The sequence below is a fragment of the Microtus oregoni genome, unplaced genomic scaffold, assembly GCF_018167655.1.
Source record: "Microtus oregoni isolate MIOR12 unplaced genomic scaffold, Mior012 000060F_ref0000265, whole genome shotgun sequence".
Classification (NCBI taxonomy): domain Eukaryota; kingdom Metazoa; phylum Chordata; class Mammalia; order Rodentia; family Cricetidae; genus Microtus; species Microtus oregoni.
Window position 1 is genome coordinate 4,983,441 of NW_024543870.1, and position 21,088 is coordinate 5,004,528.

General features: G+C 43.0%; 1 protein-coding gene across 2 annotated transcripts in view; it reads right to left on the reverse strand.

Moving 5' to 3' along the window:
- Ccdc141 (coiled-coil domain containing 141) overlaps positions 1 to 21,088 on the reverse strand; it is a 147,812-nt gene that overhangs the window by 83,284 nt on the left and 43,440 nt on the right. For both annotated transcript variants that reach the window (XM_041639829.1, XM_041639830.1), the window contains exon 6: positions 9,055 to 9,171. In XM_041639829.1, coding sequence (XP_041495763.1) covers positions 9,055 to 9,171 — 117 coding nt within the window. The remainder of the gene's footprint in view (positions 1 to 9,054; positions 9,172 to 21,088) is intronic.

Here is a 21,088-nt window from a genome sequence, read left to right on the forward strand (position 1 = left end):
ATGAAAGAAACGTGCAATTTAGCCTCCCTGTAGAGAATTCTGGAAAGGAGCAGGATGTGGGTCTGGAAGAAAGCTTTATATTCCTAACTTGCTAAGTCGCCCCAGGCTAAACTTTTGCAATTGAGTCCGACTTCCCAGGCAGACCAGTGTTGGCACCACCACTTGGTGGTGCTCCTGCTTCTGTGGCGGCTTCCTTCAATGACTCATCAGCTGTACTCCACAATCCGGTATTTGAAGTGCTCCCAGATTTGATTTATTAGCCTAATTATTCATAAATAACCCTGCTGGGATTAGGACTGATAGGCTATGCTAGAAACAACAGATATCCCCAAATTAATTTCCAAATATGAGTTAGGCTATTTTCTTCTCATTGCAAGGAAAACAAAGCAAGCAGCACCCCCAAACCATGGCTAGAGCATTTGTGGGTTCTTTTATTCTCTCCACTGTTTGGCCACTGAGTGCAGCCCATTCAGCAGTGCAGGACAGGTGCTTGTGGCTGTTACTGAACAAATGGCTGTGGCATAATAAAGTTTGGAAGCAAAATATAAAATCAGTAAAGAACATGATAAACAAAGCCCCACACCAGTGACTAGAATACGGGGGAATCTTCTTATTCTTCCTTAGTTTTAAGTAGATATCAAGCATGTGGGAAGCCAAGCGGTGGTGGCACACGCCTTTAATCCCAGCACTCGGGAGGCAGAGGCAGGCGGATCTCTGTGAGTTCGAGGTCAGCTTGGTCTAACAAGAGCTAGTTCCAGGGTGGGCTCCAAAGCTACAGAGAAACCCTGTCTCAAAAAACAAAACAAACAAAAAAGTACGTGGGAAACTGCAGAGGGTATTTTCCCAAGATTTATATTTTCTGAGAACCACTGTGTTTTCTTCTTACATCTTTGCTGTCTGTTTTCTTTAGCTTTCTTGCTCCCCTAAGACTTTTCTTTTCCTAGTTGGTTATTACTTTATTCAGACTGGTGTTTCTTTTTTTCAATCAAAATTAATAAAAGCCTGACTGACCAAAGCAGTATTAGAGAACACAGTTTATCTACACTCTGATCGGCCTGCAGGTTGGTGAAGTAGTCGCATTAGTGACCTGCCGTGGCTTAGTGTGTCTGTTAGAGGATCTACTGGGCATATTTTGAGGGTCCAAACACATGTAAATCAACTATAGGGGAAATTGTGAGGTTTCAGCCTCATATAGAAATTCCCCTGTGTGAAATAGATTAAATTAACAAAGGGAAGGCTTCTGCTTGTGTTTTACCCACCATGGTCATCGATAAAAACTAGAACAATGGTTGTAAAGGTAGTAACATCTTTTAGGAAAGTTTTAAAATCATATTTTGAGATTTACTTCATATTCATTGAATCATAATTTTTATTGGAATGGTGAAAATTATTTTTAAAAAGCTGAATATTTTATTGAAGAAGCAATAGTATTTCTAACCCATGAAATGTTAGGATGACAATGAGAATATTCATAAGGTAGTAATAAACAGGTAACAAGTGGCCTAAAACATGTTGTGATCATTCCAATAAATGGAGTTTAGATTGTATAATCATGGAAGTTTTAGCATTAAAACTAAAGAGACTGGCTTCTTAAAAATTATGCTACTGCCTTGATGACTTGTAAATCTAAAGTTTAAATTCTGTTTTATAAATCCAGTAAAGTTTGAAACGGGCTACGGAAGATACAATGCCAAGTAAAAGCCTTGTCTTCACACTTGGCAAGAGACTTGTTTGGCAATCCATCATGAGTTTGAAATATCTCTGAAATACTGGGTTCTGTTTCATTCTTTCTTCATGCTATCATTCAGAAAAAAAAAAGGCTTGAATGTGAAGAGAAAATCAAAATAAACATTTTTTAGGTTTTCCTTTCTTAAAATTTTCCAAATACCTGTATAGCTATTTAGACATTTCCTGTAAAGCTTTCGTAGCTGTATGTAGGATATTCATCCACTCTCTCTTCATTGTAGGAGCAAACCCTTGCCTCTAACGGTATGGAAGACGTCATCTGCCGTCAAACAAAATGCAGTCAGGACTAGAATTTCTTCCGTGTATCTCCCTCTCTGTAGGCTCTGATGCAGCGTGTCACTAAGGAGACCTACAGCACTCTATCTCTGTGCTCAGTAACCTGTGCAGTAGCGGCCGATGGCGCTGGGTGGGGTTTAGCACTCTCACACTGTGTGAGGGACAATCCAAAACGCATTCTTCAGCATCTCTTAAGGACAGCTGACTAACACCAAAGGAATCCCTGTGAGCTCGAGTGGGAACCAAACAAATGCTTAATGGAAAGCACCTGTCCCTTCCCGTTAGCGAACCTGAGATGCCCTCTCTCAGGCTTTAGCTTGGATGGGAGTTCTAGCTGGGGATCTTGGAGCTGGGACTGGGTAGAAGGCAGGGGTTGGTGCTTATGGAACAGCCCTGGCCAGAGTAGTTAAGTCAAGGCAAGGAAAGGTAGGGGTGGGTGTGGGAGGGGTGGGAGTGGGGGTGAGAGGGTTCGTGATCATAAGAGAAAAGCAGCTGACCAGAGCAAGGCTTTCCCAAGCATTTCCTATGGGCGGAGACGTCTAAAACAAGCCTTAAAATCAAGGTGGGCGCGGTCAAGGGAAGTGAAGATGACAAGTGGGGGGAAGTGAAAATGACCAAGAAACAAGGGAGGGGTCAAGAACGAAGAGTGGAACTGGAGAGATGGCTCTATAGTTAAGAGCACTGGCTGCTCCTCCAGGGGACCTGGCCTTGATTCCCAGCACCCACGTGGCCCCTTAGAAGATGTCTGGGACTCCATCAGTATACAACACCCTCTTCTGGCCTCCACGAGGTACCAGGCAGACATGTGGTACACAGACACACAAACACGCAGACACACAGACAGGCAAAACACCCATGCACAAAATAATAATAATAATAAATGAATATAGGATGAAACAGGGAATTAACCTATGCTAACTAAATGAATTTTCATGGCCGATATAAATATATTCTAATGTATCCAATTAAAAGTTATGCCAATTGTCTCAGAATCATCCAGAATGAGGAAGCAGCAGAGACAAGGTGACAGAACGGATACAGAACAGTCCCTGTTGCCCAGACTTGGCTGATAAACAAAGGAACGGGATGGAGATTGTGAGTCGGCAGCTCTGAGTGAGACCGTGAGACAAGAACATGGAATCTGAGAGCATAGTAAACCAAGGAAATCAGGCCAGGACCTGAGGAATCACCAGCCGGATTCTACAGCAGCACTAGGAGGTTGCAGGACTCAGGACTCCAGCCCACTGTTACCATCTGATTAGGCTTCATTAAAAGAGGAACTAGACAAAGCCAGACGTTGAGGGAATTTCCATTTTAGGATTGACTAATAAAGAATCAGGAGACAAGAAGGAAAATCAGGACTCAAAACAAAAGCAATCTAATCTTCTTTGAGGCATTTACACAGAGTGAGCTGAGGGCACCATAACAGCGAGAGCAGGTGCCTCCAACCTAGCGATTACAGACCGCAGCCTTCTGTTTCTGTGGAACTTAGCTCCTTCTAAAACAGATATATTGCTTTAAAATGCAAATTTCCCTTGGAAATTAAAAGGATATGGCTTGCTGAGCTTGAAACTAGCCCTAAGTAAGAGACAAGAATTGGGTTACCAATTTAAAAAACAAAAACAGCCTTTTATGGATTTTCCCAAGGCTCACTGGCAAACTCAATACTATTTATACAGATTTGTGACTGTTAGTGATGGAATTGTTTCTAATTTATGTTCTGTGAAAAATGACATCTGCTTATAATTGGGAAGTTCATTTAAAAATCAGGCAAGTAAAACAAATTATTCACCAAAATGAAGACAGAGGAATTGAGATATGCGGATACAGGTGTCCTAGTGTTGGGAGAGCACGGTTAGTTTTTGCCTTGAGACATTTCATATTTGATTTACAATCTATACAAAGTAGTACAAAAGCAGCAGATTCACAGATTTTTTCTTACAGTCGTCAGATAGGATGTAGACTGACTTAAGGAAGGAGGATGCTTTATTTTAACTTTTTAAATTTTGTACCTGTCTTCAGGGAAGGAAGTCAGGGAAGGACGAAAGACGGAACAGCAAAGTACTGAGTTTCTCTGTGTAAATTAACATATGCAGGAATGAGAAGAAAACACTCCAATGCTTGTGAAATACTAAGAAAATATTTGGATAACCTGAAAACTGGTTATTTGAACTCTGTATTGCCCCACACCTCCTGAAGCATCAAAGAAATATACAAGTAGTTCCTTTATACTAAATATTCCATTTCAGTGGTAGTTACAGAGAGTAGTAATCATATGCTTTCACTCAAAAATATATTCTGATCATGCTTCTCCCTCCTCCAACTCCTTCCAGGTCATCCCCACTCCTCATCTACATATTTTTTAAAGAAACAATCAGAAATCTCACATACTTACCTTTTGATTTTCAATCACCTGTTTAATGGGTCCAAGATGGGGGAGGGGACAAGAAGCCAAAGGAAATCAAGTCCTACACATGGGCAATCTTGTCCATACTAGAGATCTATTTAGATTTATATAGTCATGGCTGGGGAGATGGCTTGGTAGTTAGGAGGACTTGTTGCTCTTGCGGAGGGCTGAATTTAGTCCCCACCACCCACACAGTGGCTCACGGCTATCTGTAACTCCAACTCTGAGGGATGTGATGCCACCTTCTGTTATTTGCAGGCATCAACTACACACAAGGGGTACATATATACATCCAAGCAAACATTCATACACATATCTATCAATCTAAGATGGATGGATAGATGGATGGATGGATGGGTGGGTGGATGGATAGATGGGTGGGTGCGTGGATGGATGAGAAGAGAGAAAGAGAGAGAGAGAGAGAGAGAGAGAGATTAATTTACACCTAGGTTTTAACCATGACTACAACTTATAATGTCTTTGGGACTCTACAACTTACATTGTCTTTGATTCCACTCTTTGTTTGCTTGGTTGTATTTGTTTTGTTATTGTTTTGTTTTTCTTTATCTCTTTAACCTCCAATGTATGGTTCAAAGGCCAACATCACAGCATTACATAGGAGCTTGCTACACATGAAAGCACTGTTGGGACCACATCCTAAGCCTGATACATCAAATCCTACTGTAGCTGGAGAATCTCTGGTCTACAGTACTCTGAAAAAACAATCTCTCTCCTCTCTCTCTCTCTCTCTCTCTCTCTCTCTCTGTCTCTCTCTCTGTGGAGACAGATGCCTTAGTTAAGATTTCTATTGCTGTGAAGAGACATCATGACTACAGAAACCCTTATAAAGAAAACACTTAACTGGGGTAGCTTGCTAACAGTTTCAGAAGTTCAGTCCCTTATTCATCATGGTGGATAGCAAGGCAGTGTGCAGGTAGATGTGCTGGAGCAGTAACTGAGAGTCCTACATCTTGCAGGCAACAGGAAGTCAACTGAGCATAGGACACCTCAAGCTCTCTCCCACAGTGACATACTTCCTCCAACAAGACTACACCCACTCCAACAAAACCACACCTCCTAATAGTGTCACTCCCTGTGAGATTTTGGGGCCAATTACATTCAAACTACCATGACAGATGAGTAAGAAACAAATAACAAAAACTATAAAAGAGGTTTGTGTATGACATAATCATACATGTAGAAAATCCAGTCGGGTACCTACAGCCTCTCAGAGCTAATCCACTACCACCCCCACATCTTCTTTGTTTCTATAGACTAACAATGACCAATATGAACAGGAAATTAGAAGACAGTTTGATTTATTGTAATATAAGGAATAATAAAATAGGAAGAAATTTAATGAAAAGGGTACAAGATTAGGGCACTGAACATTATCACTGCTGAAAATGGGGGAGAAATCCAGGAAAAGCCTAAATAAATGGAAAGACATTCTACGAATATGAACCAGAAAATTAAACAGTGTTAAGATGGCAACACTAGAGGCTGGAGAGATGACCCAGTGGTTAAGAGCACTGGCTGTTCTTCCAGAGGATTGGGGTTTGGTTCCCAGCACCCACATGATGGTAAACAATGATCTGTAACTCCGGTTCCAGGGGAGTCGATACCCTCTTTTGGTACTGTGGACATTGCATCCACAGTACATAGATATACATGCAGGTAAACACCCATACACATAACACAAAATTTTTAAAAAGAAAGAAATTAGAAGAGTAATAATCCTCCAAATATCTAGAGATTCAAAGTAAAAATACTTGTCAGGATCTTCAGGGCCCTATCTGAAGAAATGGAAGGCCATTCCTAATGTTCACGTAAAATTGTAGGACAATCTAAACACCCAAAATGGCCAGGGCTTGTGATGGCTTGAAATAGGAACAAAGTAAGAGAGTTTACACTTCCAAATTTCAATTTTTTCTTTCAAATTAAAATAGTGTGGTACGTCAGCATATAGTGGCTGTATAGCTGGTAATCACTCACACAAATTATTCAAATAAACCTGCAGGAAGTTCTCCTGTACTTCCTTTTCCCATACTAGAAAGCTTCGCCGTTGCCTTTTTCCTTTAAATAGTGTTTCTGTGGGACCACAGCACTGGTGCTTTTCACAAGATATTCTAATAATATTATTTATAGGAACCCGGGGCCAAGATCACAAACCTAGTTTATGAAGTCAACCACAAGTGGAAAATATTTTCAATGGCTTGGAAAATCAGATTAGATGACTCATGGAAGACGGGTTGGGTCCTGAAGCTGGTGGATGCGAACACTACTGGACCCAAATACAGGAGGTAACGTTTTTACACATCACTCTCAGTTTGCTCCTCAGAACTGTAGAGACCACTGCTGATAAAGGCCTTCATAATGACTGTACTCTCATCTGAAAAAACCAGGGCGAGCATGGGCGTGCATGACTAACACTTCTAAGTCCCTTGTAAATTTCAGCACGCATACAAATTTTCATAGGGGAATTGTAAAACAGACTCCGGCTCTAGGTTTGATGGGGAAGCTGAGGGGGACGCTTGCATAGCATGGCTGTAAATCTCCCTGGAAGATGAAGATTTATAACCTCCATCTCTAAAGAGACTATGACCCACCTCTAAAGTCTCCAAGGTTACCGGAAGTGTTTTCTTCAGCCTCATTTCTCTTGTGTTCTGAGGTAGAGTTTGCAATGCACTCTCAACTGCAGAGAAGGCTCTTCTGTTCAAGAGCATCTCACTGCTCATTGGCTCTCAACTGCAGAGAAGGCTCTCCTGTTCAAGGGCATCTCACTGCTCATTGGCTCTCAACTGCAGAGAAGGCTCTCCTGTTCAAGGGCATCTCACTGCTCATTGGCTCCTGTTCAAGGGCATCTCACTGTTCATTGGCTCGGGATAACAAGTTGATTTATGATGCCATCTAAGGATGACTTAAAACAATCCATGTTCGCTATTCCCTTCTCAGTTATATATGTGATAGGAAAATCATTTCCATATTAAATAAAAATGGCATAGCTAAAACAATGACTCATGCTCCAAGGTTCTATTTAAACACCCACAACTATTTCAGCACACTCTGGAACCTCATTGAAAGCTGTAAAAGCTACTCCACTTCTCAATTTAAATGTACTCCAGCAGGAAACAATGGAGCTATTTCTGCGGCTTACTTAGAAGAAACTGACAAGACTGACAACCACAGTCTGTGCCATCCAGCTCCCTGCTGGCCAGCCTCACTGCGGGAAGCACCGACGCCTGCCTTCCCTGTGAACCTGGTTACTTCCATGAGGTTCAGAAATGACCCCCACTAGATGCCTTATTTCCAATCAATTCTCTCTGAAAATGACATCCCCCGTCCCCTCTCATGGCTGCACACAAACATGAGTCCAGAAGGCAATGTGCTGCTTCCTATTTGGGACATGTAAAAAATTGAATCGTTTCTCAAAGAATAAGATTATTGAAAACTCACATATGAAAACTGTCTGACTTAGGGTTTTTATGACTGTGAAGAGACCATGGCAGCTCTTAGAAAGGAAAGCATTTAATTGGGGCTGGCTTAACAGCTCAGAGGTTTAGTCCATTATCATCATGGTGGCAAGCAAGGCAGCGTGCAGGCAGACATGGTGCTGGAGGAGCTGAGAGTTCTTACACCTTGATCCCACAGGAAGTGGCCGGAGACACTGAGCATATCTTGAGCATGGGAGACCTCAAAGCCCACCCCCATGGTAATATATTTGAACAAGGCCACACCTACTCCAGTAAGGCCACACCTCCTCAGAGTGCCACTCCTACAGACTTATGAGGGCAAATAACATTCAAACTACCATAAAAAACCATCTGAAAGTTTGCCTGATGGATGGAAACATTTGGGGACTACTACTTACAGGTAAGTGCTTACACACATATATTCCCCAGGAATTCCTAAGTTTCTTTTTTAGAGGTGCCCATGAAAATGTGGTACAGAGGAGTAAAGTGTGTCCAATGTTCTGAGTGAGGATACAGCAAGAACTTAGTGTATCCAATGTTCTGAGTGAGGATACAGCAAGAGCCTAGTGTATCCAATGTTCTGGGTGATGATTCAGTAGGAACTTAGTGTATCCAATATTCTGAATGATTATACAGCTGGAACTTAGTGTATCCAATGTTCTGAGTGATACAGCAAGAACTTAGGGTATCCAATATTCTGAGTAATGATACAGCTGGAACTTAGTGTATCCAATGTTCTGACTGATACAGCTGGAACTTAGTGTATCCAATATTTTGCGTGGTGAGAAATCAGAAACTTAAAACTGCTTTTGTTGTAGTTTGGTTTTAGTGTTTCATATAGAGAGATATAACCCATCATAGCATGATAGTCATGACAGTATTTATGATTTGTGTATGTGTGTGCACACACACAAGAACAAGAAGGATAAGAAAAGAAGAGGAGGAAGAGGAAGAAGAAGAAAAAGAAGTCTTACTGTTATTCTAGAAGTCAGTGGGCAGTGGTACCTAATTCTCTAATGATTAGTTCCATGAAATCAGTAGATTATTCAAAGCAAATAGTTCTTTCTCTTGATACCCAGTATAAATGGCTGATTCAACCTTATTTGAAGAGAAGTTCTATTTGCATTTCCCACTTATTCAACTGTGTCTTACCTTAGCTCTGACTTCCAGGTCCTCGTGCTTACAGATTAGCTCCTTGTTTTCAGAAAGTGACGAGCCTAGACTCTGTTCCTGTAGATCTCTTATTGTTTTCTGGAACCAACAAGTGACCTGGGAGAGGTGAGAAGAAAGCGTCAGTGCTTACATGATCGGGATAAATGATTAAAACTCAGAGATAATTCCAAAATACTTCAAAACCAAGTATTTCAGTTTCTTTCTACAGAGACGAATATATACATATGAAGTTAATATCATCTAGGTTTTTAATGTTCTCTTTACATCAGCCTACAAATGCTGAAGAGAAAAAGAGACAAAACAATCCCAGAAAAGCACAGGGATCACTTAGCAGCTCCATGGATTATGGAGCAAGGGAAATGATCAGAATTATCTCCAAAGCAGCAGCCGGGCATTCCCATGCGGTCCAGAAACCTTGCTTTGTTTTCAAAGATAACTTTCTTTCTATATATAAACGTGAATCTGAATATAGTTACATAAAACCCAGTTAAAAATATTGAACAGCATATGTGGAATTATTTTTCCTACCATAAAAAAAGAAAATGCATAAGTATTTAGTTTGCTGTCACTGGTAGAAATCTGCCTTGAAAACCAAATGGGAACAGTGTTAAATTTCCACTGACTTTATAAGAGCACAGTTCAGTTTCATGTGTAGCTGATTCACGACACATGCCATACAACGTCTAAACAACAAATATTACGGAACTTGAAGAAAGCAATGTGTATTTTTTCTTGCTTTAATTTTTTTCTGTTAATTAACTTTGGGGTACTGTTGATGCTGAACCCAGGGTTCCCACAAACCGAACAAACATTCTACCACTAAGTCCCTGAGGTGCTCGTTTCCAGAGATGCCAGTTTTTAAGAGACACCATAATTTGAGTTGAGACTTCTGACTTGCAGCTCCTGAACACATATAAAGGCCTTGTATCCATGAAACGGATTGCAGCTAGATTTGTAGTATCTGCTTCTGTATAGTATTATTCCCTGAATATTCCCACAATGACTAGTGTTTAAGAGACCGTACTATAAATTAGATATTTTGCTAGTTGGGTTGAGAGCATCATCTTTGTTTGTCCCAATAAGTCCATAACAGGAACAATTTAATCAAATGTAATCAATATCAATAACAAGAGCAATATAATCAATAATCAAATGTAATCAATAACAAGAGCAATACAGTCAAATATAAACAAATGTAGAGGAAAAAGTAAATGGGTTTGGAGAGGCGCAGCAGTTTATCCGGAGACAGGGAAGAGACCTGTCCCAAGTGGACACAAAACTGATGCTCCTAATGCTGTGCCCATCACCATGGCTCATGCAACACACAGCCTTTCACCCTTGCTGTCTGGAAACACTGTTGCCAAACCTCCAGAACGAAAAATGGCAGCCTGTTCAAAATGGTGGGTACAACCAAAATTCACACTGTGTCTTTCTGCAGCCTGCTATCTCTGCAGCCATGGACTTTCCCCCAGCTCCTGCCACAGGAAGGAAGCCATGAAGCAGGAGGCTGAGGAAAAGGCTCTGACATTCTGAAATGAAAATGTCCCTCACACTGCAGATGGCAGGGGTAGAGGCTCACCTGATCTCAGGTTCCCAGGACCACCAGTGAGCGGATGTGGCAAAGCTGATCTCAAGAGAAGGTTTGGACCAACTTAGCATTTTCCCAGGGAAGACTAGACAATAAGTTATGGGGCAATGGAGATTCTGCAGCTGGTCAAATTTTAGCCCTTTATCAGTGCAAACAAAATACACTGATCCTGTAGCTACTTTTATGTGAAATACACCTTCTTCATAAATCGATAAATTATGTTATATATATTTCACGTGATCTGTATATTTAAAATAAAAAACTGTAAATATATTTATATTGTAAGATACATATGAATATGTTTACAATTCCTTAAAGCCATTTTTTTCTGCTATCCAATTAGAATCTGATAAAGCACAGTGTCACTTGCAGAGGTCACTTAATTAAGAGCAATAAAATTTATTTTACTTTTTTATAAAATAATTTCTTATGACAGGACCAGTGACACGTGGGGCGATCTGAGGATTGTCCCCAAAGAGTTCATGGCTATCACTAACTCTTAGGAATTATTGAGTTGTGAAGTGATGGGAGAGAGTCTTTTCTATTCCTAGCTAATGTCGGGGTGGAGGCAGACATCTCAAGCATGTGTTATCATGGGGCCGCTAAGATGGAAGATGAGCGAACGGGTGGAAACAGGTGTTTGCTAATCTCCCTGAAACAGGTGAGAAGCTGACGCCTCAGACGGTCCCATTTAATCTGTGAGTCAAGAGCTAGCCATCCCACACATGCCAGGGATGATGACATCTGGGAGGGAGTAGGCTGTTGGGGTTTTTGGTTTTGCTTTTTGCTTTGTTTTGTCTTTTTTTTTTTTTTTTGACAAGGGATCTTACCATATAGTTCTAGTTGGCCCAGAACTTGATATGTAGACCAGGTGAACTTCCAACTCACAGATCTCTGCCTGCCTCTTCTCCCAAGTACTGGGATTAAGGGTATGCAACCACTTATTTTAACTTTTAGATGGCACTGACTGGCTTCCTCCTGTAGATTTGCCTGACGCTATTTCAGCCCTCAAAAGCTATGGTCCCTACTGAGCAATGCCTCGTAGGTAGAAAACTTTGGTGATAATCAGTATCTTTCTTTTATACATTGATGGAGGTGGGTCTTGTATCTTTTCTGTTGCTTTCATTGGTTAACTAATAAAGAAAACTGCTTGGCCCTAATAGGACAGAAAATTAGGTAGGCGGAGTAGACAGAACAGAATTCTGGGAGAAAGAAGCCGAGTCAGTGAGTCGCCATGATTCTCTCACTCCAGAGAGATGCAGGTTAAGATCTTTCCTGGTAAGCCAGCTCGTGGGCTACACAGATTATTAGAAATGGGTTAGATCAATATGTAAGCGCTAGCCAATAAGAGGCTGGAACTAATGGGCCAAGCAGTGTTTAAAAGAATACAGTTTCTGTGTAATTATTTTGGGTAAAGCTAGCCAGGTGGGGGGAACACAGCCCGCTGCTCCTTTTACAATACATATATTCGCCTTTCAAAACATGTGGTCCTCTAGATCTATGCATTTTTTTTCCTGACCAGATGCATTTCAGGAAGAAACAGAAACAAGTTGGTATGAATATTTGGAGTAGCTCATTGTTAGCGTGTTACACTTCATCATGAGGCATTCAGACACCAGAGCAGCCTTCTAGATCAGGTTTGCCTCCTGTGTTGTGGGGTACACACAAATGGGCTAAAATAAGATGCCCTAATATTCTGATACTTAGTCATTCGTTACATCCCACAAGCCATTACTGCAGACAGCTGCGTGGCTATTCCAAGGGTTCTTTTTATAAGCTTTTCAATTGCACCAGTTGCTGTTCAGAGAGGATGAGTGAGGAGTCCAGCCAAGAGGCACTTCTGCAGAACAGTGCCACAAAAGAGGCATGAGGGAAGGAAGGAAGAATAAAACACTCAGAAACACAATGGAAACTGGTTCTGAGTATCGATCAGTAGGATACAGAAAGAAACAAAAACTTTTCCTCCCCTTCTCAGTCCCGACCATCTAGCCTGACTTAACTGATGGGCTTATGATCCGCCAGATTGGTTGTCCTGACTTCTATGTCTTTAGAGGAGGCAGGGCTAAATCAGAGAATATATAAATGGATCTTTTGGGTGGCTGAGACAATCAGCAGAAGGTGAAGAGAGACAGAAGCGGGTCAACGCAGATACAGAAGAGAAGAGAACTGAGATGTTAATGAAAATCAAGAATTATCCAGAAAGTTAGAGTCAGAAAAATTTGGTCAAGTAGCTTTGCACTGCCCAGGAGAGCAGCCTCCACTGGTACAGAAGCTGGACTATGAATAGTCTAACCTGGAAAGTACTGTGACTATTAACTCTGTATCAGAAATTGTGGTCTTTGTGTACTTTAAAAAGTGCAAATATCTCTTTAGAATTTTGTGTTCACTATCTATCAAAATTATATTTGGATTTTTTGAGCTAATCTTGTTATATGGCTTCTTAGATACTTCTTTATTTAACGTCTATAATGGCCACTGGGATATTTAAAATCATATGTATCCATTGCATTATATTTTCTTTGGCTGGCAATGCTAGTCAAGGAGTTTGAAATATCATTAGTTGTTAAATGTAAATTTGAAGATTGACTCAGATTTAGCTAAGGAGAATTTAAATAGCAGAGCCAGGAGTTGGGTGGAGTGAGGTGTCGATCAGTAAACATTTAGGGACTTCCGGGTGGGGGAGAGGAGGACCATCTAGGGAGCCTTCTGCAGAAGCTGAGCTCATTCACTAAGCATTGGAAGGTGAGGGTAAGGACAGCAGAAGCAGCAGAGAGGGGCATTGACTTAAAAACACTCCTTTCTTTGACTAGAGGAGATACAGTTCTTTACAGTGGGGGGACTGGGTGGTGCATAAGACTGGAAGGAAGGAGCTAACCAGACTAAAAGGGAAGTTGAGGAACGCTTTAAGTGTCACTAGCCTTGAACAAGGGAGGGCTAGCTTTATGAACTGAACATTCTCCTAACCACTCCTACTGAAAGAAACAAATGAAGAAAGTCAGAGTAGAGGGTGGCGGGCTTCCCAGAGGCAGCAGGGACCCTCTATGCACCCTGTAATGTTACCTCAGTAATGTTACTGCCCACCCTCTTCCTTGATTGAGGCAACAAATGATGACACAGACATGAGACCAGAAGGTATTTGCCCAAGTCCATGCGGCCGGTAAAGAAGAAAGTCAGTCTGGAGCAGTTAAGACCACGGTCAGAGTCCGTGCATTCTGATCCAGCCCAATCTCTTCCTTCTCCACTCTGGAGAAGCCTGTGTCTATGAACACTTTTAAAACAAAACTTGTAAGGCAAGGCCGGAGCCAAAGGGTCGGATCTGAACATGGAGGTATCATCTGGGGGCTCCATCGAAGCTGCAGTTAGAGAAGAGAATCGAAGCCTGAGTCCAGCTGTCAGAATGACATGAGGACGAGACAGCCCGGGCAGAGCTGACAGACAGAGCGCAGACAGGATTCTATCTTGCAAATGAATCACGGCCTATGACTTGGAAGACACAGCAGCAGGAAATGTTCTGTGAAAGTCAAAGGAGAAAAACAGCGAAAGGCTGTGAAGGCCGAGGCGCTGCACCAGACCACCGTGAGCCACGTTTCTCTCCTCAGCAATTTGCTCGGCAAACTGAGATGAGGTTTTAATTTTTATCTTTATTTAAAACTCTTCAAGGAGAGATGAGCTAGCAAAAAGAAATTCCAACCATCTTCGCAGAAACGCATTTTAAAAATAATAATGTCTTCAAATAACTTTGATTTTTCTCTTCCTTGTACAGAACAGTTCTTGGCACAGAACCAACTACTGTTAAGACAAAAAATTTTTAAAAATTGACAAGGAATAAAAAGGCATCAATTGTTTTTATCTTCCCCAGCCCAAGGATTTTTGACAGTCTTCCTATCCAATTACCAGAAGCACCATGTCTGCATTTAGAGTTGGTGTCACAGTTCTAATGTTTACTTAGATTTTTCTTTTCTTTGCTTATAGCAGAGGAAGCAATTGTCTTTATCTTGTATTAGGCAATCTGGTCAAATGTGTTCTGAGCTTAATGAGACAATAATGAGAATAGAAAAACATGCCTGTCCCGTCAGGTGTGATGTGTGTTAGAAGAGGTGACAGAGCCAGAGAAACACACCTGCCCCATCAGGTGTGATGTGTGTTAGAAGAGGTGACAGAGCCAGAGAAACACACCTGCCCTATCAGGTGTGATATGTGTTAGAAGAGGTGACAGAGCCAGAGAAACACACCTGCCCTGTCAGGTGTGATATGTGTTAGAAGAGGTGACAGAGCCAGAAACACACCTGCCCTATCAGGTGTGATGTGTGTTAGAAGAGATGACAGAGCCAAAGAAACACACCTGCCCCATCAGGTGTGATGTGTGTTAGAAGAGGTGACAGAGCCAGAAACACACCTGCCCTATCAGGTGTGATGTGTGTTAGAAGAGATGACAGAGCCAGAGAAACACACCTGCCCTGTCAGGTGTGATATGTGTTAGAAGAGGTGACACAGCCAGAGAAACACACCTGCCCATTCAGGTGTGATATGTGTTAGAAGAGGTGACAGAGCCAGAAACACACCTGCCCGATCAGGTGTGATGTGTGTTAGAAGAGGTGACAGAGCCAGAAACACACCTGCCCTATCAGGTGTGATGTGTGTTAGAAGAGGTGACAGAGCCAGAGAAACACACCTGCCCCATCAGGTGTGATGTGTGTTAGAAGAGGTGACAGAGCCAGAAACACACCTGCCCTGTTAGGTGTGATGTATGCTAGAAGAGGTGACAGAGCCAGAGAAACACACCTGCCCTGTCAGGTGTGATGTGTGTTAGAAGAGGTGACAGAGCCAGAAACACACCTGCCCTGTCAGGTGTGATGTGTGTTAGAAGAGATGACAGAGCCAGAAACACACCTGCCCGATCAGGTGTGATGTATGCTAGAAGAGATGACAGAGCCAGAGAAACACACCTGCCCTGTCAGGTGTGATGTGTGTTAGAAGAGGTGACAGAGCCTGAAACACACCTGCCCCGTCAGGTGTGATGTGTGTTAGAAGAGATGACAGAACCAGAAACACACCTGCCCTGTCAGGTGTGTTGTATGCTAGAAGAGATGACAGAGCCAGAGAAACACATCTGTCCTGTCAGGTGTGATGTATGCTAGAAGAGATGACAGAGCCAGAAACACACCTGCCCTGTCAGGTGTGATGTGTGTTAGAAGAGGTGACAGAGCCAGAGAAACACACCTGCCCATTCAGGTGTGATATGTGTTAGAAGAGGTGACAGAGCCAGAAACACACCTGCCCTGTCAGGTGTGATGTGTGTTAGAAGAGGTGACAGAGCCAGAAACACACCTGCCCTGTCAGGTATGATGTGTGTTAGAAGAGGTGACAGAGCCAGAGAAACACATCTGTCCTGTCAGGTGTGATGTATGCTAGAAGAGATGACAGAGCCAGAAACACACCTGCCCTGTCAGGTATGATGTATGCTAGAAGAGATGACAGAGCCAGAGAAACACACCTGCCCTATCAGGTGTGATATGTGTTAGAAGAGGTGACAGAGCCAGAGAAACACACCTGCCCTATCAGGTGTGATGTGTGTTAGAAGAGGTGACAGAGCCAGAAACACACCTGCCCTATCAGGTGTGATGTGTGTTAGAAGAGGTGACAGAGCCAAAGAAACACACCTGCCCCATCAGGTGTGATGTGTGTTAGAAGAGATGACAGAGCCAGAAACACACCTGCCCTGTTAGGTGTGATGTATGCTAGAAGAGGTGACAGAGCCAGAGAAACACACCTGCCCTGTCAGGTGTGATGTATGCTAGAAGAGGTGACAGAGCCAGAAACACACCTGCCCTGTCAGGTGTGATGTATGCTAGAAGAGATGACAGAGCCAGAAACACACCTGCCCTGTCAGGTATGATGTATGCTAGAAGAGATGACAGAGCCAGAGAAACACACCTGCCCTATCAGGTGTGATATGTGTTAGAAGAGGTGACAGAGCCAGAGAAACACACCTGCCCTATCAGGTGTGATGTGTGTTAGAAGAGGTGACAGAGCCAGAAACACACCTGCCCTATCAGGTGTGATGTGTGTTAGAAGAGGTGACAGAGCCAAAGAAACACACCTGCCCCATCAGGTGTGATGTGTGTTAGAAGAGGTGACAGAACCAGAAACACATCTGTCCTGTCAGGTGTGATGTATGCTAGAAGAGATGACAGAGCCAGAAACACACCTGCCCTGTCAGGTATGATGTATGCTAGAAGAGATGACAGAGCCAGAGAAACACACCTGCCCTATCAGGTGTGATATGGGTTAGAAGAGGTGACAGAGCCAGAGAAACACACCTGCCCTATCAGGTGTGATGTGTGTTAGAAGAGGTGACAGAGCCAGAAACACACCTGCCCTATCAGGTGTGATGTGTGTTAGAAGAGGTGACAGAGCCAAAGAAACACACCTGCCCCATCAGGTGTGATGTGTGTTAGAAGAGGTGACAGAGCCAGAAACACACCTGCCCTGTTAGGTGTGATGTATGCTAGAAGAGATGACAGAGCCAGAGAAACACACCTTCCCTGTCAGGTGTGATGTATGCTAGAAGAGGTGACAGAGCCAGAAACACACCTGCCCTGTCAGGTGTGATGTGTGTTAGAAGAGATGACAGAGCCAGAAACACACCTGCCCGATCAGGTGTGATGTATGCTAGAAGAGATGACAGAGCCAGAGAAACACACCTGCCCTGTCAGGTGTGATGTATGCTAGAAGAGATGACAGAGCCAGAGAAACACACCTGCCCTGTCAGGTGTGATGTGTGTTAGAAGAGATGACAGAACCAGAACACACCTGCCCTGTCAGGTGTGATGTATGCTAGAAGAGGTGACAGAGCCAGAAACACACCTGCCCTGTCAGGTGTGATGTGTGTTAGAAGAGATGACAGAGCCAGAAACACACCTGCCCGATCAGGTTTGATGTATGCTAGAAGAGATGACAGAGCCAGAGAAACACACCTGCCCTGTCAGGTGTGATGTATGCTAGAAGAGATGACAGAGCCAGAGAAACACACCTGCCCTGTCAGGTGTGATGTGTGTTAGAAGAGATGACAGAACCAGAACACACCTGCCCTGTCAGGTGTGATGTATGCTAGAAGAGGTGACAGAGCCAGAGAAACACACCTGCCCTGTCAGGTGTGATGTGTGTTAGAAGAGATGACAGAACCAGAGAAACACACCTGCCCTGTCAGGTGTGATGTGTGTTAGAAGAGGTGACAGAGCCAGAAACACACCTGCCCTGTCAGGTGTGATGTGTGTTAGAAGAGATGACAGAACCAGAAACACACCTGCCCTGTCAGGTGTGATGTGTGCTAGAAGAGATGACAGAGCCAGAGAAACACATCTGTCCTGTCAGGTGTGATGTGTGCTAGAAGAGGTGACAGAGCCAGAAACACACCTGCCCTGTCAGGTGTGATGTGTGTTAGAAGAGATGACAGAGCCAGAACAGTGATTCTGCCCCATCAGGTGTGATGTGTGCTAGAAGAGGTGACAGAGCCAGAAACACACCTGCCCCGTCAGGTATGATGTATGCTAGAAGAGATGACAGAGCCAGAACACTGATTCTGCCCCATCAGGTGTGATGTGTGCTAGAAGAGATGACAGAGCCAGAGAAACACACCTGCCCTGTCAGGTGTGATGTGTGTTAGAAGAGGTGACAGAGCCAGAACACTGATTCTGCCCTGTCAGGTGTGATGTGTGTTAGAAGAGATGACAGAGCCAGAGAAACACACCTGCCCTGTCAGGTGTGATGTATGCTAGAAGAGATGACAGAGCCAGAGAAACACACCTGCCCTGTCAGGTATGATGTATGCTAGAAGAGATGACAGAGCCAGAGAAACACACCTGCCCTGTCAGGTGTGATGTATGCTAGAAGAGATGACAGAGCCAGAGAAACACACCTGCCCTGTCAGGTGTGATGTGTGCTAGAAGAGGTGACAGAGCCAGAGAAACACACCTGCCCTGTCAGGTGTGATGTGTGCTAGAAGAGGTGACAGAGCCAGAGAAACACACCTGCCCTGTCAGGTGTGATGTGTGCTAGAAGAGATGACAGAGCCAGAGAAACACACCTGCCCTGTCAGGTGTGATGTGTGTTAGAAGAGGTGACAGAGCCAGAACACTGATTCTGCCCTCAAATTGTGTTTTTGTTTTGTTTTGCTTTGTTTTCAGGTAAATCCTTTAATCCCACCTACCTGATAGAAGAAAGCAACGATGATCAGCATGCATTCTACTTAGCAAACATGTCTAATACTTTCCGCATTGCAAGAATCTCCTACAAACATTAAGAGGCCCTGCATTTTCTGCTGGCATGTCTGAGAAAGACGTCTAGACATAGCTCATGTGCCAAGATAAAATTCCACGATAAGTTTCGAACTACATATGGGTTGTTATTTATGTCTGCTATTGGAACAGGCTCCCAGATTCCAGTATCCTCAAGCTAATCATAACCCTCTCCGATTCCCCAACCCATTTTTACCTTAGAGCAGACAGCATCCAACAGCTACATGTAAAGGAGGACTTTTTAAAAAGCTTCTTAACCCCTCTCATGCTGTCTCATTTAATTTAAGCTGGTCATTCATCCAAACTACAAAGTAAATAAGAGAGTGGCAACGTGTACCAGAAAACACACACAAGTAGGAGCACATGTTCACACACAAAGAAGTTTGGCGGATGCCTTGCAGGCACACATCTGTATGCATTGAAGGGACACTTCTCTAGGTCACCTCTGATGCCCTCATAAGTGCAGGTGACAGGGAATATAGTGTTTGATGACGGTGTGCACTCTACTCAACCATAAAACCTCCCCTGTGGATGCTGTTATTCCCCCCTCCTCGTGAAGGTATGCACATACATACATACGTGAAACCTGGGTAGTAAAAGTAGAGGGCCTGCCCCAGTCTTAATTCTTCCAGATGTCCTTGACATTGCCTTGCATAAACAGGCCATGAATAACTTAGTTTTAATATATTTGTTTGCCTCACTTATGCCTGATTGGAACAATTGAGAAGAATTACATTCATAAATCTTCTTGCCGAGATAATTAATTATGCACAAAATACTCCAAGCTGCTTCTGATTTTCATTAATGAAGCATATTATCTGCAAGCTAAGATGCAGCTATGGCTGAAAAGAAGGGGCAGCTTGCTCGTCTGTCCGTGCGGAACACATGCACACTGGTTTACATATGAAAAATGGCAATAAAGGAAGAAAACTCTGGGAATGTGCTTGCTTCCCAGACGATCACATCCCAAACCAGACAGAAAAATAGTTCATTTTCATCTACTGTTCTCTGTAAGCAATGCAGACCTTTAGCTCCTAACATGCCGGCCATTTAACTTCTTTCCCCAAAGAGAGTTAACTGATCTCTTCAGAAGCGCCAGGCCATGAGCACAGAGAGTCACAGAAAGACCAACTGTCTACACTAATCCTCGGGGAGAAGATGCATCAGATATGCAGAAGTCCACATTAGTATTTACCCATGGTCTTTGTTCTGATTCCTCATTTGCTTTCTCAAGTGGTTAGAATGACTGACAATGGCACTGTTTTATGGATGTGCCTGTCCACAGTCCTTACGCTCCATAAAACAAACACAGAAAACACAGACTGCTCAGGCCTTCTCCCCCTGTGAAGCGTGTCCACCATGACCTAGGATTGTCAGGTAGACTGTACAGGAGTTATCACCATCCTAGCCCACAACTCCCTAGTAATCGCTCTCGATCTGGTGTCTCTGCTGTGAATGTTATCAACTGCATCACCCACAAAACTGTGAACAGAACATCTAGAAAGTGTAAAATCTCCTAAGAGAATTATGCTACGTTAATGTCTAGTTAGAGTGAAAATATTCTCTTGTGTATATAACAATCAATGCTGCATTCTTAATTACTGCTTACAGCGTGGGAAACTGAAGAAGCCCCACTTCCTCACCAATAAGATACTGTTCAAACTGCGCTACAATCGCTATCATAGTTTCATCAAATTTCTTATTCTACTTCTGACCCAAGGATATGTCTGTCTATTCTTTCAAAGTCATAAAAACCATTGTCACAATATACTATGTATAGGTGATGTCCTTTGGTTTTGCTTATATTTTTTTTTTTTTTTTGATTTGTCGAGACAGGGTTTCTCCGTAGCTTTTGGTTCCTGTCCTGGAACTAGCTCTTGTAGACCAGGCTGGCCTCGAACTCACAGAGATCCGCCTGCCTCTGCCTCCCGAGTGCTGGGATTAAAGGCGTGCGCCACCACTGCCTGGCTAGTTTTGCTTATATTTTTTATATTTAATAATAATAATAAAAAGTCCTTCTGCTCCTCATTGGGACCTTGGGAGCTCAGTCCAGTGCTCCAGTGTGGGTCTCTGTCTCTATCTCCATCCATCACCAGATGAAAATTCTATGATGATATGCAAGATATTC